Source organism: Drosophila albomicans, chromosome 3 (assembly GCF_009650485.2).
Source record: "Drosophila albomicans strain 15112-1751.03 chromosome 3, ASM965048v2, whole genome shotgun sequence".
Classification (NCBI taxonomy): Eukaryota; Metazoa; Arthropoda; class Insecta; order Diptera; family Drosophilidae; genus Drosophila; species Drosophila albomicans.
Window position 1 is genome coordinate 43,636,768 of NC_047629.2, and position 24,813 is coordinate 43,661,580.

The 24,813-nt window shown below is 40.4% G+C and overlaps 6 protein-coding genes across 10 annotated transcripts; 3 read left to right on the forward strand and 3 right to left on the reverse strand.

Moving 5' to 3' along the window:
* Positions 1–325: 325 nt before the first annotated feature.
* Positions 326–3,267, forward strand: LOC117567585 (cleavage and polyadenylation specificity factor subunit 5). 2 transcript variants are annotated; one of them, XM_034247666.2, is made up of 5 exons: positions 327–718; positions 783–1,047; positions 1,110–1,275; positions 2,838–2,952; positions 3,014–3,267. In XM_034247666.2, exons 1-5 carry the CDS (start codon positions 573–575, stop codon positions 3,033–3,035), a joined length of 714 nt encoding a protein of 237 aa, XP_034103557.1. In that variant the 5' UTR covers positions 327–572; the 3' UTR covers positions 3,036–3,267. The 2 variants fall into 2 exon arrangements, with proteins under 2 accessions (XP_034103558.1, XP_034103557.1); XM_034247667.2 differs by lacking the exons at positions 2,838–2,952; positions 3,014–3,267 and adding an exon at positions 1,483–2,786 and having other exon boundaries at positions 326–718.
* On the reverse strand, positions 3,263–18,016 carry LOC117567579 (alpha-tubulin N-acetyltransferase 1). 4 transcript variants are annotated; one of them, XM_034247658.2, is made up of 8 exons: positions 17,791–18,016; positions 17,285–17,439; positions 10,450–10,619; positions 10,197–10,352; positions 9,753–10,136; positions 8,365–8,539; positions 4,990–5,054; positions 3,263–4,349 (listed from the first exon to the last, which is right to left on the reverse strand). In XM_034247658.2, the coding sequence occupies exons 3-8, from the start codon at positions 10,554–10,556 to the stop codon at positions 3,836–3,838; spliced, it is 1,401 nt and encodes a 466-aa protein (XP_034103549.1). In that variant the 5' UTR covers positions 10,557–10,619; positions 17,285–17,439; positions 17,791–18,016; the 3' UTR covers positions 3,263–3,835. The 4 variants fall into 4 exon arrangements, 3 of the variants coding, with proteins under 3 accessions (XP_034103549.1, XP_034103548.1, XP_034103551.1); XM_034247657.2 differs by having other exon boundaries at positions 17,285–17,444; XR_004572070.2 differs by lacking the exons at positions 3,263–4,349; positions 17,791–18,016 and adding an exon at positions 4,437–4,837 and having other exon boundaries at positions 4,910–5,054; positions 17,285–17,662.
* LOC117567583 (putative uncharacterized protein DDB_G0271606) lies at positions 6,439–8,092 on the reverse strand. Its single transcript, XM_034247664.2, has 4 exons — positions 7,832–8,092; positions 7,673–7,762; positions 6,939–7,607; positions 6,439–6,878 (listed from the first exon to the last, which is right to left on the reverse strand). Exons 1-4 carry the CDS (start codon positions 7,880–7,882, stop codon positions 6,729–6,731), a joined length of 960 nt encoding a protein of 319 aa, XP_034103555.1. The 5' UTR covers positions 7,883–8,092; the 3' UTR covers positions 6,439–6,728.
* On the forward strand, positions 14,741–16,132 carry LOC117567584 (phosphoserine phosphatase). The gene has a single exon (XM_034247665.2). It carries the CDS (start codon positions 15,164–15,166, stop codon positions 16,013–16,015), a length of 852 nt encoding a protein of 283 aa, XP_034103556.1. The 5' UTR covers positions 14,741–15,163; the 3' UTR covers positions 16,016–16,132.
* A 308-nt stretch (positions 18,017–18,324) lies between the features above and the next one.
* Positions 18,325–20,193, forward strand: LOC117567581 (SHC-transforming protein 2). Its single transcript, XM_034247662.2, has 2 exons — positions 18,325–18,887; positions 18,959–20,193. Exons 1-2 carry the CDS (start codon positions 18,688–18,690, stop codon positions 20,097–20,099), a joined length of 1,341 nt encoding a protein of 446 aa, XP_034103553.1. The 5' UTR covers positions 18,325–18,687; the 3' UTR covers positions 20,100–20,193.
* A 310-nt stretch (positions 20,194–20,503) lies between these two features.
* LOC117567582 (uncharacterized) lies at positions 20,504–24,716 on the reverse strand. The gene is made up of 5 exons (XM_034247663.2): positions 24,105–24,716; positions 23,467–23,755; positions 22,251–22,582; positions 21,266–21,345; positions 20,504–21,204 (listed from the first exon to the last, which is right to left on the reverse strand). The coding sequence occupies exons 1-5, from the start codon at positions 24,183–24,185 to the stop codon at positions 20,886–20,888; spliced, it is 1,101 nt and encodes a 366-aa protein (XP_034103554.1). The 5' UTR covers positions 24,186–24,716; the 3' UTR covers positions 20,504–20,885.
* Between the last annotated feature and the right edge of the window lie 97 nt (positions 24,717–24,813).

Below are 24,813 nucleotides of genomic sequence, written 5' to 3' on the forward strand. Positions count from 1 at the left end.
TTCATATGTGCTAGCTGGTCCCACATCCAAAGGTATATGTTTTATTAAAAATTGTGCATACAAGGGCGGTTCTTTTTAAATATTTTTTATTTGCTTGTGTTTCTGAAAAAATTTTAAATTGAATTGCCCAATATGATCTTTGAAGTGAAGTGTAAAAGATTGATAAAATAAAAATTGTGTAACGTAATTTTAGTCAAGCAATAAGTACTATGGCTCTTACGAACTTACAATGGTCACACTGCTGCTCACGACAACTACAAAGCGTTGCCAGATTTACGAATATCGCCTTCTTTTTATTTGTGAGTACACACTGCCGGCAACCAAAACAATGTGTACATACATTACGCATATTCTGCATTTTCCGCCGGCGTGAATTTTTTTTGCAATTCTAAAGCAGAATTTAATATTAAAATAAACACAATTGTAGTTACAACGCAGACAAGAAAGTGATTGAGTAAGCAATAGAAGTGAGCGAGAGTGTAGATTCAATTGAACGTGGCCAATCAGAGTTTGGCGCCGAATTTATAGTTTTTTCCACTGCGCTCTATAACGGAGGTGTGTGTATAACAAAGATGGCGTCCTCACAAGTCTCAAACAAATCGGGCTCCGGCTGGCCGCGGCGCGGTAGCCAAGGACAAGCTGATGCCAGTATAACGAATAATGGCACGCAAAAATACGCGCCCAATCAAGCACTTACTATAAATCGCACAATTAATCTGTGAGTAATCACATTTCGAATTGCAATTGTGTTATTTATTTAACCCTCCCCAAAACAACAACAGCTACCCACTAACTAACTACACATTTGGCACGAAGGAGCCGCTGTTTGAGAAGGATCCATCGGTGCCATCGCGATTCCAACGGATGCGGGAAGAGTTCGATCGCATTGGCATGCGTCGCTCGGTGGAAGGTGTGCTTCTGGTGCACGAACATGGGCTGCCACATGTGCTGCTGCTGCAGCTGGGCACCACATTTTTTAAGCTGCCCGGCGGCGAGCTGAATGCCGGCGAAGATGAGGTTGAAGGCCTCAAAAGGCTACTCTCCGAGGTGAGTCTATGAAATACCTCGCATTTTTTAACAATTTTATTGTTTGTGTAACTTGCTTGTAGACGCTGGGACGTCAAGATGGTGTTAAACAAGATTGGATTGTCGAGGACACCATTGGCAATTGGTGGCGACCAAACTTTGAGCCACCGCAATATCCATACATTCCGCCGCACATAACAAAGCCCAAGGAGCACAAGCGCTTGTTTCTAGTGCAATTACATGAAAAGGGTAAATATCCAATTTTGTTTAGGCACAAAAAAAATTAAAAAGAAACGCCTTATCTGCAGCGTAGGTAAATAGGTAAAAAAAAAATGAACTTTTTATGAATCACTATATACAAAACCAACTATATATATATAACCTTTGTTATATAGTTATTTGCCAAAAACCGATACGCTAACAAACCTCATGTCATATCTTTTCAATGCTGTTTAGATACGGACAGGAACGCCAGTTACGATGTACCCTGAGCTGAGCAGTTCCAAAGTAGCGCCGTGTTGTATTGTGTAATCTCACGCATCTGGCATCTGCTGCCCAACCCAAGCAATAGAGCACTTCCAACAACGCTCTAATATCTCAAGAGTGCAAAGAAAAACTGAGCAAACAAAATGAAAAGAAATCAGAAAACAGAGAGAAAAATATAAACAGCATAATGGCCCCGAGGCGCGCAGACATATTTTTTGTTACCTTAGAGTTCGTCGATCGATTCTAATTGCGAATGATTTTTTGTACAATACCCTCTAAACTTCAAATTGTATTTATCATACTAGTTGCTCTCGATAGAGTTGTTGGCATATTTTGTTGTTTGTGTGAGTTTGCGACGATCGCAGCGCAAAATCCCGAAATTCTTTGATTGTTCTTTGTTGTACTACTACTATTAATTTTGTAAATATGTCGACATTTCTGTAAACGAGACAACAGCGCATTCAACACGAATAATTCGTTCTTTTTGTTATACTTACGCTATCTATCGAGTATGTTTGATCAGTCTAATGTGTTGTTAATCTAAAAACAAAAACCTATAAAACCACAACCGGGTAGGCAGATTTGTTACTTTTTGTGAAAAGTCCATTGTAAAATTGTTGCTGGTTGTCGTCTGCTAATGTGCACAAATCTCGCGTGTTGTGCTGATTTGCGAGCATAGCAAGCGCAGCTGGACTAGGCAGGCAGTTGAATAGTCGCTTCCGAAAACAAGAAATCAACAATATGAAAAGATAAAACCATAATTTAAGCATTCGTTATATGTAATCAACAAATATAATTCTGTGTGTTTTAGTAGTTCGTTGACATCATCATAAATTGTGCAAAACTCGCACACACACTCACATACACAAGACACACAATTAATCAACACACACACATAAACACACACAACATGTATTATGATTGTTGGTCTTAATGGTAATCGAAATTATGTTCATATCCAGCAATTAGTTGACTTCGTTTGATAAGCAAAATCCTAGACTAAATGTGATAATTAAGTTCGACATTTTGCGCATCAATAACGAGAAACCCTAAATAATATAGTCTAACTGAAGAACTGTGAATGTAAAAAAAAACAAACCTAATGCCAATCTTTTATATTATCTATCATACGTAATTTACGACAGCGAATCTAAATCTCTTGCAATTGTAAATTGTTTTTGTATAACCGATTGTAATATATATATATATATATTTTATTGTAATAATACATATCTATTATACTTTATTTATATATTTATCGATTGCCAACTGTGCCTACATATATACATGAATTCTGTCTCTATATTGTTTTTTCTGTTATCTAGCACTATTTGCTGTGCCCAAAAATTATAAGCTTGTTGCTGCCCCATTATTCGAGCTCTACGACAATTCACAAGGCTATGGACCGATAATCTCCTCGCTGCCGCAAGCATTGTGCAGGTGAGTATTCCACAGATTATCATTCAATATAGATTTTTAATAAAAATACTCCTTGTTGCAGATTTAACTTCATCTACATGTAAGACGAAAGGCGCAGGTTGAACTACGCTGTTACACCACACCCAATTCTCCCTCTAGATAGGCAGCATCACCAACGATAGCTCTACTTATACAACAATTAAACTGCACCATAGCCGAGCCGAGTCTACAGCGCGTGCCGTCTATATAGATGTAGATGATTATAACCATAACATTTGTGTATGTATATGATTAAATGGAAAGCCAATGCGGCTTGTGCTTGGCATACAAATAGAATTGAAAGAGTTGTCTTTATTATTATTGTTTTGGACTAAGTATTATTGCGACGATGCTTAACTAAATGTTACAAGATTAGAGTATTACATATAATTATGTTGTTTTTGTTCGATAAGATTTTGTGGGCCCACTTATAGCATATATTCGCTATAGATCTGCTCGTAATAATCGCGTTTGCTGCAATGGAAGATACGCATATTTTACGTTTACTTTTTACTGTATTTGTTAATTGTTTAACATATTTTTTGCTTAAGGGGCAGTTGAAAATTCAATTGGACTACAGACTGTTAAGTTAATGTTACTTTACTGTTATTTGCTGGCTAACATTAAACTGCGCTGTAAAGTGCGTGAGTGTAACAAATGAACAAATCAACGAAAATTACAAAAGCGTATAACAACCAAAATATTTAACTAAAGCAGGAACCGTTGTGTCTGTCTCTAGGGTAATTATCTTAAATGCTACGATATATGCTTCTTTAATACATATTAATTGTTATGTTAATGACACGTACAAAAAGTTTGCCACAAATATTGCAGCACGATAAATTTACGCTCGTCTAAAATTGATCTACCACAACTTATTGTGATAGAACTTTAGATCATTGTAACCCTGATCGGTTAAACCGCCGCCAGACGAAACTGTGGACATGGCATCGGTATTATCATGACCAGGCGATGTGATCTCATTGCCCAGCGGGCGATTGATCTTGACCACACCGAAATCTTCGCGTTCCTGTTGATTGAACTCCATCTTGCTGCTGGGCATCACTGCCATGCCGACGCCAAAGGATCGATTCTTCATGCCCGTGTGCTGTTTGCTCAGCTGGAATGCCGGCGGCTTACGATTGTCCCCAATAATGCTCTCCGCACGATCCGGTGAACGCACTGTGGGCGGTGTTGGAGTGTGGGATTTGGGCGGCGGCGAGGGTGGAGTGTAGACCTCCTCGGGCTCTGGTTCCGGTTCTGGCTCCGGTTCGGGTTCTGGTTCAATTTCCAGTTCCGGTTGCAAATCTTGCACGCTATAATGATCGATCGTCTGCAAGTGTTGCAGCTGTGCGGCAATTTCAGCAATATCGTTGCCGCTGTTAGGGGAAAAATGTTAACAGAGGCTGTTAAATAACATTCTACAAATATAACAATGTTAACGGAACAGAACTGAATCTCGAAAATTGATTTCTAAATGTTTGGTTTTATTGCACGACACAAATGAAAATAAATTAGAACAAATAATAAAATCGATGTGTTAAAATAAAAAGAGTTAAGTAGTTTGTTTGTTGTATATATGTAATCACAATTATCAGGTATTTTGTGTGCAACGGTTCCAGTTGCCGTGTATGTGTGTGGGTTGTCTTTGTGATGGTGTGTATGTGTGTGTGTTGGTGTTCTTGGGGGGCGTGGTGTGCGGCGTGCAGCCTCCATTCTTCGTCTGCATGTTCTCATTATCATTAAATTATAAATAATTCACTATAAACAACAAAGCTCTTTGTACAATTATTTAGTTGATATTTTGTTTGTTTTTTTTTTTTGTTTTTGCTTGCAGCCAAGTGTGCGTATGCGTAATTATTTGATTCTGAAAGACAACAAAAAGAAAATGGATACCAAATGAAAAACGACAATAAACAAAAGATGATAATATGCTTACACAGAACGTGTTTTTGTTAGTAAAAGTGGAGGGGAGAGAAGGGAGTCTGGTTGAATATTACGAGGGATGGAAGCCATTACCTGCTCGATTCTGCGCCGCTGCCGCCGCCTCCCTTGCCTGAGTTTCCACTGCCAGCGTGAATTATCTGCACGAGGGTGGAACAACAAATGGGGAAAATGCAAAAAAGAAAATTATATATATTTTCATAGATTCGCTCAGCATGTAGGGCATATATGCATGTGTATGCTAAAAGAAAATCGAAATTCAATTGGGGTGTTCTACAGAATAAATCGGTTATATGGAACATAATGAATTATGTCGAAAGTAAGCTGAAATAGCTAATAACAGATTACAGCAGTCATAGCATTTTTCAGTTTTCTTCCGACTTATTTAACAGCATTCAACAGCATTTCAAACAATAACTCTAATCAACTATATAGCTCGTTTTCCAATTTAAATCTTCTTAATCAATTATTTAAATTTTGAGATTCATAAATTAATAAGAAATTATATCTAAAAATCGTAGTCACACATAACCGACATTTACTATATTTGTTTTATTTTTGCTCAACCACAAAAAATACGCACATTAGTCAAGTTGTTTTTATGGATAGATGATTTATAATAAAGTATGAATTATTTGCGCGAGGGTTGAAAAAGATAAGATGAGTCATAAATTATAGATTTATTTTGTTGGCTTGCCCAAGATCTAGGGCATATGCAAGAAAACCGGTTTATACTGGGAGTACTCGACTAATTTTTAACCCGACCTCTCATACACACGCATTTATCAAGTTGTTTTATTGATTGTCGAAATGTAGCTTTATATAAAAACTGATTAAATCAGAATGGGCATAATTAAATTTTATATTTAGTGTATGCCCCTTCCACAAAACCAACGCCAACTAACTTAAGGCCTGCTTTGAATCTAGTACAAGTGTCAAGCGAAGTTTTATTTTACCCACACGAGTCGCCCTCAAAACAGCCCCTTGGCACGCAGCCCAGCTAAAGAATGGAGAAGAGCAGGGGGAGGAGATGCAGACGAGAGATTGGGGTCTTTAGGGGTTGACCCAGTGTGCGCGTGAGGCACAAATGGCACCCCTTGGCGAAAGTTCAAGAGCTGCATTAGAAGGCATGGGAAAAAATGGATTTCCTTTCGGTTTCACTCAATTTAAGCTAAAGATGTACCGAAAATTTGTACCGGGAAGGATCAAGGATTATAATAAGGTATTGATCTTCTGTTGTGGCAATTACAATTAAAATTTGTTTAGGCTCAGAGTTATAGTTTATTAGCAAAATTTAGCCCACAAACCGGTGGAACTCTCAGATATCAAATCGCTATCTGGCAGAATTCCGATAAGGATAGATAAAGTTCAAGTAGCGCAAACAAATCGCCAGCAAATTACTAGTATTGTGTACTAAGACAAAATTCCTATGAGAATTACAATTGCAATTCTAAAAATAAATGTCTAACCTAGTCTCAATAAAAAAAACTATTTTTAAAGACGAAACAAAGCCATCTAGAAAAATTCCGATAAAAATCTAAAAATTCCATATATTTACATTTGAATTTTTGATTCATAGTTGAAGCGTGTTTATTCGCCAGCCAAATGAACCGAAGAATTTGAAATTGAGCTTTGATCTATTGTCAGCATTTGAGGAATGCAGAATTTTGGTAGTGTGTACGACAAACAAATTTCGTTATACAAATAAGATATATACAACACACATCCAGAATTCTGTTCTTTCGAGGTTCATTGAATTTTGCAAGCCAAAGCGGATGTTTGGAATTTTCATTGTTTTTTTCTGGATTGAATAACTACTGCATGGGCATGCCGCCATCACCATGACCCAGCTCGGGAGAGCGCACCAAATAGATGGTAGTCTGGCAATTGGGGCAAGTGGTGCACATTTCGGCTGCGGCTGGCGCAGCTGAGGCGCCACCAGCTGGCGTAGATTGTTGTCCAGCCTGCGTAAGAGTTGAATTTAGTGAGTAGATCGATTTAGTAGATGCAGCCCTGTTGTTTACGTAGCCCTGTTGCTGCTGTTGCTTGCGTGGCGACAATTGAGCTGGTGGCTGCTGTTGTTGTTGTTGTTGCTGCTGCTGTGCCTGAACTTGAGCTTGAGCATGTGCCTCCTGCTGTGCCACTTGCTGCTGCTGTTCAAAGGCAGCCTGCTGCTGCTGTTGTTGATGGTGATGTTGATGCTGCACATGAGCGCGTCCGCTGGGATAAGGATCATGACGTGTGGGCTGTCCAGCAGCCGGGGGCTGCACGTATTGCTGTGGTTGCTGCTGCTGCTGCAACGATTGCTGTGAAGGCACCACAGCAGCCGGTGACTGTTGCTGTTGTGCTGCCGCTGGCTGTTGCTGCTGCTGTTGTAGTTGCATCTGAGATGCCGCCATGTTGGCAACGGGCGGCTGAGCAGCCTGTTGTGGTGGCAGCTGCTGCTGCTGTTGGAATTGCATCTGCTGCGGTTCCTGGCCAGAGGCAACTCTTAAGGGTGCCACGGCGGCATTGCTCACTTGCTGATTGCCTGCAGCTTGGCCATCCAGTCCAGTGTGACGCACACGCGATGGACGAGCAAAAGCATTGGAAGCCATGAAGCTATCATCCACATCTTGCAAGCCAGAACGACGCTGAAACGGATCCTGACGATTGCTGTGGCGACTCAGCGCATCCAAAGGCGACTTGCGTGGCTGAGTAAGGAGTGGAGTATGATGTGATGATCTTGCCAAGGAATCAGGCAACAATCTCAGCTTACATTGTCCACATTGTGCTTGGCCTGGCTGGGCGTCAGGCTGACCTCGCTGCCATATTTGCGCGCCACATTCGCGTTGGACGCATGACGTGACTGCGACACGGAAAGGAGAGGAGGGGCAACAATAAATCATAAAATTCTCTCGAGTTATTGGCAACTTACGGCGACGCTCGTCTTGGAGGCACCTTGGCGTGTGCCACGTTTCGCATCCATAATCGTTAAATTCAAAGGCTAAAACTCGACTCCGAACACGACAAAATCAAATAAATATATATATGTATATATTCAGAACTTTACACTTTTTGTTTGTTTGATTTTTACAATTCGTTGCAAGCACACACAAAATATTTAAATAATTTGTGTTTTTGTTCGAAGAGTAAAAAAAATTGAGAGACAAAAAAAAACCGTAGTGAGTTGTGTGAAGTAGAAAGTTAAACTGTAAATAATGCTATAGTATATGGATAAGGGGAGGGAAGTAGATAAAACTTGAAGCTGAAACACAAGCACACTTGATTCGTCGATTTTTGTAATTTTAAACAATTTTGAGTTAATACAAATGTAATAATGTACGTATTTTTTGAGTGGGAGCATTTTAAACACAAATCACACATATCAATTCTCATCATAGAGGGAAAATAATATTGCAAGCTGCAAGCAAAATAAAAACGGTATGTAACTTAAAGTTGTCGAAGTACCTCGGCCATGCTGCAAGTGGGACGCGGTGCGCCATATCGTCCATTTGGTGAGATCTGTGTTATTTGCTGCAGCAGCGACGATTGCTGCTGGGAGCCACTGTCCCGTCGACCGCCGCTGGAGCGTTTGTTAGCCTCATCGCCCAAGTAAGTAGCACCAAAGAGTTGTGTGTTAGGACTTTTGTTTTTATTTTGATTGATTCATGTGGGTAATTTGTTGTTGATTTGATGAACGTTAACGTTAGTAGGCGCAACATGTGGATGGAAAAGAGTTAACATTATTACATTACAATTAATAAATATTACGACAATGTTCAAATTAGTCACGTTGATGCGTTTTTTTCATTTAACTTTGCGAGTATCGTTCATCGATTGAAGTCGATAAACAGTTTATGCAAATTGAATTGTTATCGATCGACCACCATCAAAAAAGCTAAACGACACTCGATAAGTTGTTTACACGGTTGCCACACTCATTGCATTTATACCAAAACAATGGTAATGGTACTTTTTGCAACTGCTACAAATGTACCATTCCCCATTTTATAGTACTTTTTTACATCGGGTTAAAATGTACCTTTTTTCGTTTTATGTTCGTTGGTCATGGAAGCATTTTCACCGAAATCTTTTTTTGTGTTTGGCATATTGTATTTTGAAAGGAATTTATTAACTACGAAATGTAATTATTTTTAATTAGTTCCCGTTAATTTCTTTACGTTTGTTTTGTAAGCGTCTAGTTAAGCAAATTTGTACTTTCTTCTTATGTCGTTAAGCTTTATTTGTGTTACGTCTGGATAAATTAGTTATGGTAATTTGTTGTGACTGAATCACGTCAGAATATATTGTTATTCAATAAAAATAACATATTTAAAAAGGAAATATTCTTATATTAATTTGTAGATAACCAAATTAAATTATTATATATTAAATTATTATATTAAGGTAAAATTTTGTGGTTTTGGTACAAAAGGCATGTTTATGAAGCAACCGTTAAAACGCATCAGCTACAATTATAATGCATGTCTTATAGATAGGATACATTGTAGAAGCAACAGGCCACCAAGATTAATTGCATGCAGTTTACTTTGACTTTATTTATCGATAAGTGCGCTTCCGCAGATGATCAATATTATCGCACACGCCCACAACACAAACACAACACTAAGCAAAACTAATACGCGGCTTGGGGCTTGGGACTTGCGACTTGGGGAGGGGTTTTGTTGCCCAGGATGTTTGCGTGCGCGATATGCAAATGCGGCACACAAAGAAATGGGCAACTAAGCCAAGTGAAATGTTTCCTGCAAGCCGCAATGCCTTAATTAAAATGCCGCCGCCTATCCCGCCCTCCAAAAGAGAAAAACACTTTCTCCCCCAGCTGAGCAAACACTCACCTGTTTGTTATATGCAGACCATTTTTTTGACTCAACGGCGAATCGTGACCATTACGACCATTGGAAGTGCTGCCATCATTGAAGAAGCCCTCGTAGAGCACAAAGTTGTTCGCCTGCGGTATGGTGCGGACCAGGCCATAATGCTTGCCCAGAAATGCCAACAGCTTCTCCGAGGGTCGATCCACCGAGCACTTGAGTGGCGTCCATTGCTCCTCCCGCAGCATGGTCTCGAATAAACGTTTGCCTAGGCCGGCGCGTTGACGAGACTCGTGCACGTAAAAGTCGAGAATCGATGGTGAGTTTTCCATTTTACGTGTTTGACCCTTCTCATCGAACAAATAGAGATCTTTGGTGCCCACCTTCAATAGTCCCGTAACAACGCCACTGCAAAAAGGCGAAATTCATGATGCTCTAACTCCAATTCAAGGCCAAGCGTTTGCTTACTTGTTGCCCGCCTCGGGATCAGCTAGCAAATAGATCGTCTGATTCTCGGACATTCGCAAGCGTTGGGCGGTCGTCACCGGTTTGCTGAGACCCTGCGATATGGCCGATAACTGACCCAGCTGATCGATTATTTCGGACATCTTTGAGGTGGCATCTCTGCGTGTGTGCATGAGAGTGTGGAAATTGCAAACAGTTAGTTCGAATTTGTGTGTGTATTGAATGATTAACGCCCGCTCACAGTTTCAATACTCACAAGCACTGACGCCGATCACCCCGAAAGGTGTGCGGCAAAAGATTCGATGTCACTTTAATAATTGGCTGCGGAAACAGCGGTTTAATGTCGAAACGGAAATCCACCATAATTGATGCGCTCAACGCCGACGACGATGACTATGATGATGATCTAACAAACCGTTGAAGCAACTGCAAAAATTGAACATTCAGAACATTCCAATTAAATAGAGCATTGCAAAAAAAAAAGGCGCGAGCTGAACTCAATTTGATTATCAGCTTGCTGTTGTTTTTGTTCATTGTACCCGATAAATATGGGGTAATAGGGTATAGTCACTTAGTGGCAATTGATATTTGTATTAGATAAAAGTGGTAACTAGTTTTTCATAGGGGAATAATTTTGGAAATATTAGGAAATATTTTTATTATCAGAGGAAATATTATAAAAACTAAATACTATTTCAAAAACTAACATGTATTTTTTTTAAATAATTGAAACAAACTCAAGGATGTAAATAAACGGTTACAAAACTTTAAATTATTAAATCTATAAAGTACTCTTAAAAAATACTTTATTAAATCTGAAAAAAACCTTGAACATAAGTTAAAAATAAATTGAGTTTAAACTTTTGATTTCTAAAAAGTGAATAAATATCAAAGTTTTATTTAATTTGATTACTCGACTGATCAATAAAAAATCTTTTAATTTATTTGGTCACAGTTCATTTATTTTTATAGCTCGGGTATCACACAGTCGTTACACTCAACTTAAGATTTCTTGTTTTTCTCTATCACTTCCCATTTTGGGTGCGACGTTGTGTGGGAATCGCTGCACATGCAATTTACGTATCAGCTCTTGTTGTTGTTGCCGTTCAATGATTCAGCAATCTTGTAGCACGTGTAGGTGCGCTGACAGCCATAAACGGCATCAAAATAATAATACACGATAGTTTCCTTTGCAGTTTACTATTTTGCAGCGTTGCCAACCGCTAGGTAGGTCAGTCATTTAAGCCGATAACGATACCGATTGCCAAGCGAAGGTGCGTGTGTTATCGTGCCATTTCGCAGTAAACGAATGAGGGGGGAATGGCACAACAGGAAGGCGCATAGGAAGTGGCACAGATTGCGGTTACACAATATTCCTCGTACCTTTAATAATTGTTAATTTGCGAGTGCAACGAACTGACGTCGCTGCCTGTGTCATAAGAAACAGAACGATAAGCGCTTTTGTGTAATTACATTTGTTGGTGGGCGTGCCAGGGGGGGACGATGCAATCATTTCGAGCACATGCACAAAACTTTTTCCGCTGCTATTTTGAGTAGTTTTGTCAGCGTGCAAAAGTTTAACAGCACAGCAACCCGAGTCGAGCGCACAGACCACGTCGACTGCGACGCCGGCAGATGGGTAGGAGCAGCAAGCAGTGCTGCATCGCAGTTCGAATGTCAAAATGCGATAGCAACAGCAGCGCATAAATGACGTGTTTACAGCGTGCCCCCCAGCAAAGTGGGTTGGCTGAATGGCTGGTTGCCTTGCAATCGCAATCGTTGATTGTAGTGGTTGTTGTTGTTTATTTACCCAGTAGCAAACTGTTGACGTTGCTAGAATCTCTCACCATAAAACGCCTTTATAACTGTTTATAAGCCAAAGCGCATGATCCAAAACACAAACAACATCAAGACAAAGCAGAAGAGTAACGAAGCGCAAAAAGGAGCGGGAGGGAACAAGAGTAACTAAAAGCTGCACATTGTGCTGCTCTCCTTTTGCACACTCACACACAGTGATACATTTGTAAATGTGTCAGATGAACGGGGCTTATGTGTGCGAGAGCGTGAGAGAGTTTTACCAAAGCAGGAGTTGGTATCGCGTGCAAACGGCAGGCGTTAACACGAGTGCAAGCGAGAGGGCGGTTTGTTTGTTTGCGCGATCAAAGCTTTTCAACAATTTAACGGTTAATCAGCAACAGCAGCGCCAATTGCAGTTGGAAACAATACGCTTGACAACGCAACGCTTGCATTTGCAGTTTGCGACGAAAACAAATCAATTACGCTTACAGAGCTTCCTCCAGGCAGACAGATCATACAAATGAAAAATATAAAAATAATACTGAATTACATGCATATTTTTATTATTGGCAATCTCATGATGAAATTATATATGGCAATTACGCGGCCTCCTGTCTGGTCACAATATATTATTGTTTTTTTTAGTCTATCATCTGATTAGACTCTGAGTAGCGAAAATAACAAGCCCTCGTCTGATCTGCTTCTTCTGTCACTTAGTAAGTGCTAGGGGAAGACCCCCTCGATAGTTGTGGGTGTATTATAAATATCACACATTGTATGTAGGTGTGTGCGTCATGTGAGTGTTGACGTAACGAGTTCGTTACAATTACTAGCATACAAATAGTGTGCCCCACATTGAAGTAAAATAAGTTTTCTAACTAGAGTTTGGGCACAGTCTTATTATCGCGCCTCACCAAGCAATACAAAGTTTAAGTAAGCGACTGACGCCATTTGGGTATGAAACTAGGCTGCCTACTTTAACATGTTGATGTCCCAGGACTTGGGCCATACACCTTATAGTAAACTTGCACTACCAAATGTCCACAGTCGTTAGTAGTATATCGTGACTTATACAATAGAGAGAATTGTCATCAGTCATTCTGAACAAAAGTCACACTCAGGTGTCTGTCTGACCAAAGGGCAGCACCACACCACACAGTATATAAACCTATATGTACATATGTCTCTAAGTACCCCTACTTAAGAACACATATACATATGTGTATGCCTAGAGCCTAGTTTTGTTCTGTCACGAGAATATGGCTAAAAACGACTTGAGTCAAATTATATGCAGCAACAAGGTCAATCGATAAATGTAAAAATCAAGTTGCCAAGGTAAGGGAAAAACTTGACGCCCAACAACCGGCGACGCCGTGTTGAAATCCTGACAGCTGCTATTTTGTTGTCCAAGGCAACAAAATCGAAATAGAAACAAAACGCGGAGAAATGGGTGGTAATTAAAACTTTGTTCAATCGTATCCATTAGCTATTTAGGCTTTCAATGTACACGCAACGGTTTATCGATAACGATAGCAGAATTGAAAAGCAAAAACAAAAGTGCATAGAAGGTGCACAATGGCAATGAAATACTTTGCGGTCGCCTGTTGTTTACTGCACGCCGAGGCAACGATCAAAACAACTTGTTATTCCTCAACTGCAATAACAAAGCCAAAACAACAACAGCAGCGTAACCAACAACAACAAAACCCCACAGCGACTGCAATTTCTCGACTTGCAGTTGTCGTTGTTCTTGTTGTTGTTTGTTGTGCACGCGCCACACATTAATTTATCTAAGAGGAAGAAGAGCCGAGAGAGTTAAGAGCGAGAACTGTCAGCTGTCGCTCACTCTTACGCTACTTTTTGACGTAAGACGTAACGTGAGACTGCATTTCATCAGCCCCTTCTTATTGATGTACAATGTAAACTTGTTTGAAGTCTCTCACGTCATCGAAATTTAGGTTATTTACTCCATGCATAATGCAAAAAAAAAAAACAAGAAAAAGAAAGTATTGAACTTACGATCGCTCGCTTTGGCTTTTGTTTGTCATCTTCTGATAAGACCATACTACACTATTCCGGTTTCATAAATTAGGCAAACAAACAAACAATCGAAATAAGAAGTGACACCCGCTCGCAAGGTTTTATTTTATAGATTAAAAATGGCCAGACATAATAACACGATTTTTTGGCGATCCCAGTACTGTAATCAGCAGCCAGTTATGCTTGAGTAGCGTGCTTATGATAACAGGCGACATCAATAGGTCTTGCAAACTGGTTCAAACCGGTTTCGGTTCCACTGAAAACACTTAATGGCTTTTGATTAGTCCATTGGACATCTCGCTCTCGCCTCCACAGAGTTTAAGTGGGGTGCAAAGGTTTGGTTCGCACACACACATGGGCAACGGAGAGTAGGTGAACTGTCAGTCGGTGCTGCTTCGATATCTGCCAGCAGCTGTTTATCGTATCGCACAGAGAGAGAGAGAGCAATGTAAATGTTACAAGCAAAGCGAGCACTCTCTCACACATACTAGTTGTTGCTATGCCTATCGTACGATCGCACACACACACATTCACGCATACAATGTAAGCAGTGCGCTGGTCAAGCAGCATCGTGCAGCGACGCGACAATTCGTCTGACTGGCTGCCAGAGAGAGACAAACCAAACACACAGAGACAGTGAAAGAGCGCCAAAGAGAACGCTTTGCACTTGTGTTAGTTTGGTCGAGTTTTCTTATAAGGGCGAGCGGCGACCACTGGGAAATCAGTTGTAAAAAGTCAGTCGTGTCGATCGTTTCCAGCAATACAGTTTCATTCCGACAAAAATAAATCTACTCCAGTGCCATGTCAAGCTGACAAAAACATCGCCGCCATACATCCAAAACAAAACAAAAACAAAAAACAGCTGAGCAGAACCTAAGCAAAACGGCGCGTGTGCGAAATAGAGACACAATCAAAAGCATCTGATATACACACAACAAAAAATTCACATATTTTATATATACAAAAAAGTTTCCAAGCCAACGGAAAATTTTTTTAGTGGCATTCGGCAACGCGCGTTCGAACAAAGCAATAGCAAAAACTAAAGCGCAAGCAACGTAAGAGCACGCAGCATTTACGTCATTTCAAAAGCAAAACTACACCGAACACATCACAACGTGATTTTCATACGCAAAATGAGCAGCAGCGTCTTGAGCATGACCAGGCCAACAACTAACGGCAGCAGCTGTGCCACAGCAACAACAACAGCCACACTGCTCGCCCAGCAGCTCAACGCAGCGCTGGCCAACAATGGCAAAAGCAGCACAGCAGCAGTCTCCACAACCGCACCGCACCCGCCGCAGCCAAAGCAACCGCTGCTGGCAGCCAAGATCATCAAGCAATCGCATGTCGTTTGCTTCGATGTCGACTCCACTGTGATCTGCGAGGAGGGCATCGATGAGCTGGCCGAGTACTGTGGCAAGGGCAGCGAGGTGGCACGTGTCACCAAGGAGGCCATGGGCGGGAGTATGACCTTTCAGGACGCCCTCAAGATACGCCTCAATATCATAAGGCCCACACAACAACAAGTCTCGGACTTTATCAAGCAGCGTCCCAGCACGCTCAGTCGCAATGTGAAGCGATTTGTAGCGCAACTAAAAGCAGATGGCAAGCAGGTGTTTCTGATCTCGGGCGGCTTTGATTGCCTGATAGCGCCCGTCGCCGCCGAGTTGGGTATTCCCTTGAGCAATATGTATGCGAATAAAATGCTCTTCGATTACAAAGGCGATTACGATAGTTTCGATGTCACACAACCCACATCGCGTTCTGGCGGCAAAGCCGAAGCGATTGGCATGATACGCAAACGCTTATCGACAACAGCAGCAGGAGATGCCCCATTGATGATTACGATGATTGGTGATGGTGCAACGGACTTGGAAGCTGTGCCACCGGCAAACAATTTTATTGGCTTTGGCGGCAATGTTGTGCGACCTGAGGTCTATAGACGCGCCCAGTATTACATAACGGACTTTGAGCAGCTGATGTGAGAGGGAGACAGGAGAGAGCGCAAGGCAGGCGCATTGTCACCTCAGCGAATTTAGTATTGCAAACTCGGCGTGTTATAGTTACTTTATAAGCAGCATTAAATCTACATAAATTACAAATATACTATATAGTTACATTACTTATGCATTTAGTTGATATAGTCACTTGGTAAACAATAAAAAGCGATTGTAAAAAACAAAGTATAAAACAAGTGTCGCTTGTTAAATACCCTAGCAATTTAACAGCTGGACATTTCATTGTTCGCTGTTAACTTTCCTCTAGGCATTTCTCATCGCAACAAAAAAAAAGTACAGCAAGTGCCGAATTTGCTGGCGTTGCCAACTGTCTTTGCTTGCAAGTGTATTTGTAGTAACAGCGCTGCTAGTTAACAGGTTACTGTGTACTGTGCTGACACTTTCCATTTTCATCGAAATGTTAATGTTAATGCTTAGCTTATCAGCGCAAGTATCATCGCAGCATCTCAAATGTTGAGTTCATTGAGCTGGTTTCTTTACGACCCAAAACTAAAACGAAGGTTAAAGCCATTCATTGTGCGCGCACACTTTCTAAACATAATTATACGCAATATGGTAATCAAACAGCAAACAACAAATAGTGTGTCGACCCGCCAAACAATTAAGCAATTACAGCTTTGTTGGCAAACAGCATTTAGTCGAAGCAAATTGCAAGCAAGGTCGCAAGGTTGCGTGGGTGTTATCGATAACCGGTGTGTGTGTGTGATTTGTTGTTCTTCTTGACGTTAGAGGGTCAACGTCATCGTGCCACAGTTTTAGAGCCATATTAGGAGCGTCGCAGCTGCCGGGGTTTTTAGAGCAGAGGCGTGAATTAAGGCCGAAATTAAATAAGTGTCTGGGAGCAGGTCAGAAGCACGACGATGAGATCACCAACAACAAAAACTGCGTATATAACATAATTATGTTTCGTTGCGAACGCACATGTTTATGTATCTGTGTCTTTGTTTGTTTGCGTGTTTTTGTATACCTGTCTTGAGACGCCGTCATGCAAATGACTCACGAAGCACAGTTGTTGTTGTTGGTCCCCTCCAATGCTTCTTAGCCTGCACATATGACGTATCAAATGGGTTTTATGCTCACTGAGCCACATCCGAAACGGCAACAGACACACATAGACATAACACACACACACACTCACAAATAGACATAATGATTGAAGTGAAGAAACCCACTGGGCAAGCACAGAAAACAGAAAGTTTTTGTGATAAAATGGCAAGCGGTGTTATAAAAACTTACCACAACAATAATAATAAACAGCGAATGCCTTGATTTTATATATTTAATATAGTTTTGACTGGCTTTCCTATTGGATTTTCGGTCAATGTGTGTGAGGTGAGTACGTTCCAATTAGATTCCAATGCACGGCTGCTGTTGCGTTGGCTGCTCTGCTGCTGCGCTGCACAAAGAGAATTGCGTTAACTTCAACAAGGGTTTTTATTTGCGGTATAGTTGCAATTGCGACTTCTGCCAAAATGTGTCTTTTTATTATTGCTTGTTAATTTTTTAGTTTGTTTGCCAAAATGGAAATTGATTCAAATATTCTGGTATATAGTAATTACACTTCACAATTTTTATTCTTTTTTCGGGTGTTTCGTAAACAAGTTTCTATTTTATTTTGTCGATACAATATACTATTGTTCTAGCTGTGGTAAAGAGCAATTGCTCACCGACAAGTGGATCTTAGTCACTGAGGTTTGTTTATATACTAAAAACAGTTAATTCTTAACAAGAAACCGCCGTACCGTTGTCTGCTGTTTTTTTGTCACTTCGAATGCGGCTCTGAGAACAAGCAACTAACAACTGTGTATGTATAATGGGCCCCGCTTGAAAACACACCGACAAAACCGACAAATGCGAGCACAACGTATCGTCCGCCCAAAACGTTGTTGTATCCACGACAGTCAAAAAAGATATCAGCTTTTGTTAGAGCTTTAACTTGCCACAAGCTTTTCTAACTCTGAGCAACAAGCGAAACAACCGAGCGGCGCTCACGACCAGTGTGACCGTGTTTTATAATTGACAACAAAGTATATGTTGTTAAATATACCAACATTTATTGCATTATTATAATTACTTTATTGACTGCATGAATAAAAATTAACTATGAAAAGACACAAAAGCTATTGGTTTACAAAATGGGTAATACTATCTATATGTGCTTTAAAAATAAGCTAAGACACTAATTTTAGTATTTTATGACCGAAAAGTATTTAAAATACAGTTAAGGCTAACATTGCTCACAACAGCTGATTGGATTGCAAGTAGAATGTCTGGAGACTGTGGCGGATGGACGATATAACGATTGACCATTGCATCCCCAAGAATGAACCAGAACTAGCAACGAAATGCGCGCAATTGTCAATTTCAATTCAATTTATCAAAAACATTATTTTCAAAATTTTAAAATCATAAATATTTTTTCCAACAAATTAAAAAGAATTCTCTCAATTCATAAACAACGCCATGACATTAATCAGTGATAACTGCAATGGAACGAAATGAACGTGCACCCTGAACTAGTGCTGCGTTCTTTTGACAAGTGAGTCATTCAGTCGAACTAATTCCCTGAGCACTGCACAACTCTACAAACAAAGGACGCAAAGGACGCACCAAAATACGCATACACAACAAAACGCGAAATGCCACGGAATGGCGGCATCGAAGCCGGCAATAACGGTGGCATGGGCTCCACATCCACAGCGACTAACGATGGCTGCATATATCCGGACGATGTCATATTGGAAAAGGGCGTAACATTCAATGTACGTTACACGGGCTGCGTTGAGGTCAAGACCTCAATGAAATCACTGGACTTTGAGACGCGCACACAGCTGGCACGGTAAGCGAAGCAATTGAATGAAATATTGGAAAAAAGTCCGTGAACAATAATGAATACATACATATTTGTAGAGAATGCATCAATCGGGTGTGCGAAGCAGCAGGCTTAAAATCGGCCAGTAAACGGCGATTGGACAAGAAGTTATACAACTTTATATCGGATCGACCGAGCATGCAACATGCTGGCACCAACATCATCATCAATGTGTCGAGTCGAGCGCTTACGCTGAGCAATGTGGACACTGGCGAAGTGATTGCCAATCACAATATGCCGCGCATTTCCTTTGCTTCCGGTGGCGACAATGATACCCTTGATTTCCTGGCCTACATTGCGAAGAGGGAGGGCGACGAGTGGCGGGCATGTTATGTGCTGGAATGCGCTGGCGGCCAGAGCGAAGACTTAATTGTGACCATTGGCAAAGCGTTTGTGCTGCGCTTCAATGCATTGAACAAATTAAACAACGATCAACATCATCATCAGCATCTTCAAGCGTCATCAGCGAATAACGCACTTGTCGATGGCATGATGAGTCAGAGCTGCAAGGAGAATGTGAAAGAGTATTACAATGATTTGCCCAACAAGCTGCCACCGGATTTGCCATGCGAGGAGCAACAACAGCAAATGCCACTGCATCCGCATGCACCGCGTGTGGCACAATTGAATTTAAAGAAACCGCGCGATCGCTTGAGCAGCAATCTCATCGATCTTAACTCCCCGCCACCCGATCAAACCACCAATAAGCTAGCACTGGGCAACTTTGATCCATTGCACGCAGCTACAACAGCAGCAGCAGCTGCAACAACTGCCGCTGCCCTTGCAACAGCATCCACAGTACGCGACGTCTTCGATGGCGCCCAGTGTCCGCTGACAGCCGAGGTTTGGTTTCATGCGGCCATCTCGCGACCCATTGCCGAGCGCATGTTGCTCCAGGATGGCGATTTCTTAGTGCGCGAATCTCAGGGCAAGCGTGGACAATACGTGCTGACAGGACTGGAGGGGAAGACACCGAAGCATCTGCTGCTCATCGATCCCGAGGGCGTGGTGCGCACCAAAGATCGCATATTCGATAGCATCAGTCATTTGATCAACTATCATTGGGTGCATGCGTTGCCCATCATATCGGAGGATTCGGAGCTGGTCTTGCGTAATCCAGTGCGACGATCACCGCCCCAGCAACATGATCAGGCAACAGTTGCTGATAACGCAGCTTAAAAAAGCATTACAATTTTCTTCATATTTATACCACAAAATACATATTCATCATATCTATATACAAACACATAATTATATAGTATACAAATACATATATACATACATATATATATATATATATATATTATTTATTCACAGTTGGCAATTGCTTGCTGTTTATATACACAAAATATATTGTAAATAAATAAAAAATAATACAATGGGCGACAACACAATGTTCATTTCAGGTTTGGTTTCTTGGTTTATCACTGGGTTACAGTCCAGAGTTAAAAACAATCTCTAACTTAACGATAAAAAAATCCAACATTGGATCGAAAAGTAATTACTGGATTTTAAGAAAACGACCTTGGTGTTAACTGTTTGGTTTTGTTTTTGGCTTTGTTGGCTTTACTTTAGAAGGGGGAGCAGGGTGGGAACTATTTGAGAATTATGTGGATTATTATAATATACGAGAATGAGCTGATAAGAAATTTTCGTAGGTAAGAAACATTTTATGAGTTAAATCATATTTTTGTCGGATATCATTTTTCTAACCGTTTTTGGATCCAAAAACTTTGAAATTTAAAATTAGATATTTTTTGGGGGCTCAATCAAAATTTAATAAATGCTTGATCGGAAATTTATAATTCATAATCTTATTATTCGGAGGGATCTCTGGACTTGGCATATTGCTCTCAAAAGTAATGTATTTCCATGTCAGAAAAAAAAGAAATTGCGTATTCTTACTGAGGCCAATTTCTTATCAGCTCATTATCGTAAGCATGCTTTTGGGCGCCGCATTAAAAATTAGTACTGATGATGGTGACGGAGAATACCGTTATTGCCGGGACTCAGACCGGGCGAATAGTCAGGTACGGGGAATCCCGCTGTGGCCACGACAACAGTCTCTTGCACTGGATTCTGCGACGATTGACGAGCTGCAGGCTGATTGGGTGACGGATACTGCTGGAAGGCATCGATGCTACGGAATCGACGATCCATCAGATTGGCATCGCGTGACATGTGCGCTGCTCGCACAATTGCCTCCTCATTCACTTCGATTGTCTCGGCCGTGGAACGTGTATCGGGCAGGAAGGCATCATTGTTGTAGGCTTGCACTTCCACTCTGTGGGAAATCGGTAATTAGTTAATAAATTAACTATAAAATATATTATTTATATATTTACCTCTCTTCTTCGTAGGCACGAATGGGTGCACGGGTGGCTAGAATGTCATTCGAGTCCTTGCGTGGCATGAAGAGCGTATCCTGCGAGCCAAAGAAATTCAAGAAATACGTTACAGTGCATGTCAAACTATGGCTTTAAAACTGTGTGCAGATACGTAGTATTATCGATAACTGATTCTCTGAATTATGACAGTGAGTTCACATAATGTTTATCAACGACAACATAATAAAAAACTCAACAAATATTTTTATTAAAGCAATAAAACACTAAAAGTGCAGTGAAAACGAAGCCAATTGCAATGCTGTCTCATAAAGTTTTATCAGCTAGAATATAACAATGAACTCGATAAAAACACAATGTAGTAAACAAGAAAGTGCAATGAAACGAAAGAAAAGGGCGTAAGTAGACAAAGTTATGTTACCGATAACACTCTTGCTTTCGATTTGCAGCGCTGCCACACCGCCATTGAGCTTATTACTATCGATAATATGCATATTCAGGTAAAGTTAAGTGATATCGAAATAATGGCGAAAATCGATAAATGATCGATAATAGGAAAATCATTTACAGGGCATTTTCATAGTGTGTGCTCCCTAAAAATACGTTTGCATAAACTTCAAACGACACCAACAAAAACATTCCAATCTCTTATCAGGCACACAGCGAAGTAAGCCAATTTAACGACTGGACGCCTCGGGGCTTATCAGTTCCTCCATAGAGCTAACTTTAGACATGCCGTAGTCCTCTGCGTTCAAGAATCTCAGAGGCGTCGGCAATTTAATTTAGTTTACAAACGCGTATTGAATTTGGCATTCGTGTTGTCTACATACATATTTTTGGAAACAAACTCATTGATCTTAGTGCGTTGTGACAAGTATTTATAATACCCTCAAGCAATTACATTGAGGGAAGATAGCAAATGATGTCACCACCCACAACCAAAAAAAAAGAGGAAATTATAACCCACTTCTAACGGTTTACTCACCGTTCTGTCGTTATCAGAAGCAATTTGAACAGCGCGCGTAAGCAAATAGATCAAGAGTCCAACGTTGATGAACCACAATATGAATCCCTTGAATGAAATAATCATCATAGCCATGGCAGCGACGCCACCAGCAATCAGTTGAGCTGCATTCGGATCCACAACACCGGCATTAATGTCGTTGGCATTGTATTGGGATGCAACTGCATGGAAACGACTGAAATCAACGCCAAAAATGACGCCAATGGCCAAGTCCATGCAACTGATGACGAACACAAAGAACGCCCAACTGTAGATGGCGCCAAGTGTGCCCTTCACACTGTCCTTTCGTACGCCTGGAAGAAATGGAAATTGGAATGTTTACTGGAAAGTGGAAAGTTTAGTTTAAAAGAGTCATATGGTCTTGTCTATCAACTTGATGGATCACTGACAAATATAGCATACCTTGAACTCCCTCCGCATTTCTTTGCAACTTTGGTTAACTTTGAAATGTGAATGGAAAACCATCGTTAATTATACAATATCAAACCACACCACGAAAAAAGCAAACTAATCGTTGATTTTTGTTTCTTTTTTTGGTGGTTGATATGCCTTTTTGTTAATATTCATTATTTTTCACCCCTTTTTGATATCACTTAGAAACGAGGCTTTTGATTTTATCTTTAGCTCTTCTGCCTGATAATAAAGTACATATGCTATTGAAATTCCTATAGATAGCAAAAAGAAACAGATAGTATACCATTTTAAAGTGCATACCTATTCCTGATTTATCTACATGAATCATAAATACAAATAGTGACCTTATTTCCGACTTTAAACAATAAATCAAACTTGACTTTAGTATAATCCCACTGAATGGCGAAATACAATTTTTGGGAAGCACCAAGTGCATTATTATCTAAATCCCTTGCATGTATTCTATTCCAATAATATTAAACATATTTCTCAATTTTCTATTAATAAAGCTATCAACGTTCCGGTTTTTATCTTATTTGCGATACCTGATACAAAGGTTTGCAGAAATTCTTTAGATAAAAAGTAAATTTCTACTTTATTTTAGTTAAAAATTCTGAACTTTTTGCTTTTACTTAGAAGTGCTCAATTAATTAGATTTACTATATTGATGTGGTCTATGAATAATATGATTTATATATATTATAAATATTTTGGAATATTAATTTTGCTTTAAGAATAAATAAACTTTCATTAGAATACTCACAAGTTAATAGCACGATGGAAACGATGAACCAGGCAACGGAGAGGGCCAAATAGACACAATCCCAGACCAAGATCTGGGTGGGATCGAAGACAGTCTTCACGGACTTGAGAATGGTGTCATCATAGCTCTGATAGGCATCGGGTGACATTTTGCACGAGCCATGGAAGTAAACATCGAAGAAAATGGTCTTCACAAATGAGCCATAAGTCATTTCATTGGTAATGTATATATGACATGTGTATGCAACAATTGCGGTTATCGTTAGACCTATCCAGATGACGGCTTGTACCTGCAAAGTGAAAGTGGAGGAGTGAGAGAGGAAGTAATTAAGTGTGTAATTACGGTTAGTTTGTTGACAAACGGAAAAGAGCCAACTTATTGTCGGTGTGTATTTTTTGCAACTTATTTCTGGTCTTGATAACACTGGTGATTGATTAAATGCAGCTGATCACTTAGTTCTGTATAGTGAGGCAGCCCGCGCTGATAATAAATAGCATTACAAAATTGAAAAATTGCACAACAATAACAATACTCGAGAAGACAGCAACAGATACAGATCTGTTTTTATCTCGCCGCGGCAGATGGCCAACAGATGGCGCCGTTATCAATGGGGTAATGAGGTCGCATCGATTACTCACCACTCCAAGTACACCTGCCCAGACGGACCATGATTTCAGCGAGTCAAAGTTTTTGATGGTCGGCGTCGAGTGTCCGTACATTGTGATGATCTGCTATCAGCTATCTGTGTGCTGGACGACAATTAAAAAAGTTCTCACACCACGCCCCGGATCGATGGGTAGGTGCGTTCTTTATGCTCGAGTGGGCGGCGGTGGCGGTAGTTACAACCAACTAACTAACGACGTATTGAGTGCGCGACGTGCGTTTAACGACTAAATGAACCGGACACGGAGAATCTGAGTATCGGCCGTCGCCCTGAACAGTCGCCAATTAATTCAGCTATTTGCGTTGTTGTTGTTTTTGTTGTTTTTCACCTCAACTCTTTTGTTTTTGTTGTTTTTCAATTTCCAATTTGTTGAACGTGGTTTATTTTGCTCGATAACCGAGCGATAATGGCACACTTTGAATATGACACACAGACACACGACACTGGGAAAGAGAATGCCAATAATCACACAAGAACAATATCGTAGAGCAATTGCAAGAAATGCCCAATAGAAAAGTTATTATTTTTCGACTCTTTACGCTGTTATGCGTTCGCTTTTCGTATCGTTTGCCAACTGAAAAACGTCCACCGAAATAATGCCTCTTTTTTCTGGCCGTGAGCGTGTGCTGTTACCAAATACCGTATGTATCAACTTGCGTCGGTAAATACTATTATATTATCGG

Excerpts from the sequence above, each read along its gene's own strand:
- LOC117567585 (XM_034247666.2), top strand. The coding sequence starts at position 573 with ATGGCGTCCTCACAAGTCTCAAACAAATCGGGCTCCGGCTGGCCGCGG. Across the intron at positions 719-782 it reads ATAAATCGCACAATTAATCT|CTACCCACTAACTAACTACA; the intron begins GTGAGTAATCAC and ends AAACAACAACAG. Across the intron at positions 2,953-3,013 it reads CTGCCGCAAGCATTGTGCAG|ATTTAACTTCATCTACATGT; the intron begins GTGAGTATTCCA and ends TCCTTGTTGCAG.
- LOC117567583 (XM_034247664.2), bottom strand. The coding sequence starts at position 7,882 with ATGGATGCGAAACGTGGCACACGCCAAGGTGCCTCCAAGACGAGCGTC. Across the intron at positions 7,763-7,831 it reads CCTCCAAGACGAGCGTCGCC|TCACGTCATGCGTCCAACGC; the intron begins GTAAGTTGCCAA and ends TCCGTGTCGCAG. Across the intron at positions 7,608-7,672 it reads CCAAGCACAATGTGGACAAT|CCACGCAAGTCGCCTTTGGA; the intron begins GTAAGCTGAGAT and ends CTCCTTACTCAG.
- LOC117567579 (XM_034247658.2), bottom strand. The coding sequence starts at position 10,556 with ATGGTGGATTTCCGTTTCGACATTAAACCGCTGTTTCCGCAGCCAATT. Across the intron at positions 8,540-9,752 it reads GGTCTGCATATAACAAACAG|TCCTAACACACAACTCTTTG; the intron begins GTGAGTGTTTGC and ends TAAAAACAAAAG. Across the intron at positions 5,055-8,364 it reads CCACTTGCAGCATGGCCGAG|ATAATTCACGCTGGCAGTGG; the intron begins GTACTTCGACAA and ends ACCCTCGTGCAG.
- LOC117567584 (XM_034247665.2), top strand. The coding sequence starts at position 15,164 with ATGAGCAGCAGCGTCTTGAGCATGACCAGGCCAACAACTAACGGCAGC.
- LOC117567581 (XM_034247662.2), top strand. The coding sequence starts at position 18,688 with ATGCCACGGAATGGCGGCATCGAAGCCGGCAATAACGGTGGCATGGGC. Across the intron at positions 18,888-18,958 it reads ACGCGCACACAGCTGGCACG|AGAATGCATCAATCGGGTGT; the intron begins GTAAGCGAAGCA and ends ACATATTTGTAG.
- LOC117567582 (XM_034247663.2), bottom strand. The coding sequence starts at position 24,185 with ATGTACGGACACTCGACGCCGACCATCAAAAACTTTGACTCGCTGAAA. Across the intron at positions 21,346-22,250 it reads CTTCTGATAACGACAGAACG|GATACGCTCTTCATGCCACG; the intron begins GTGAGTAAACCG and ends TTTGGCTCGCAG. Across the intron at positions 21,205-21,265 it reads CGTGCCTACGAAGAAGAGAG|AGTGGAAGTGCAAGCCTACA; the intron begins GTAAATATATAA and ends GATTTCCCACAG.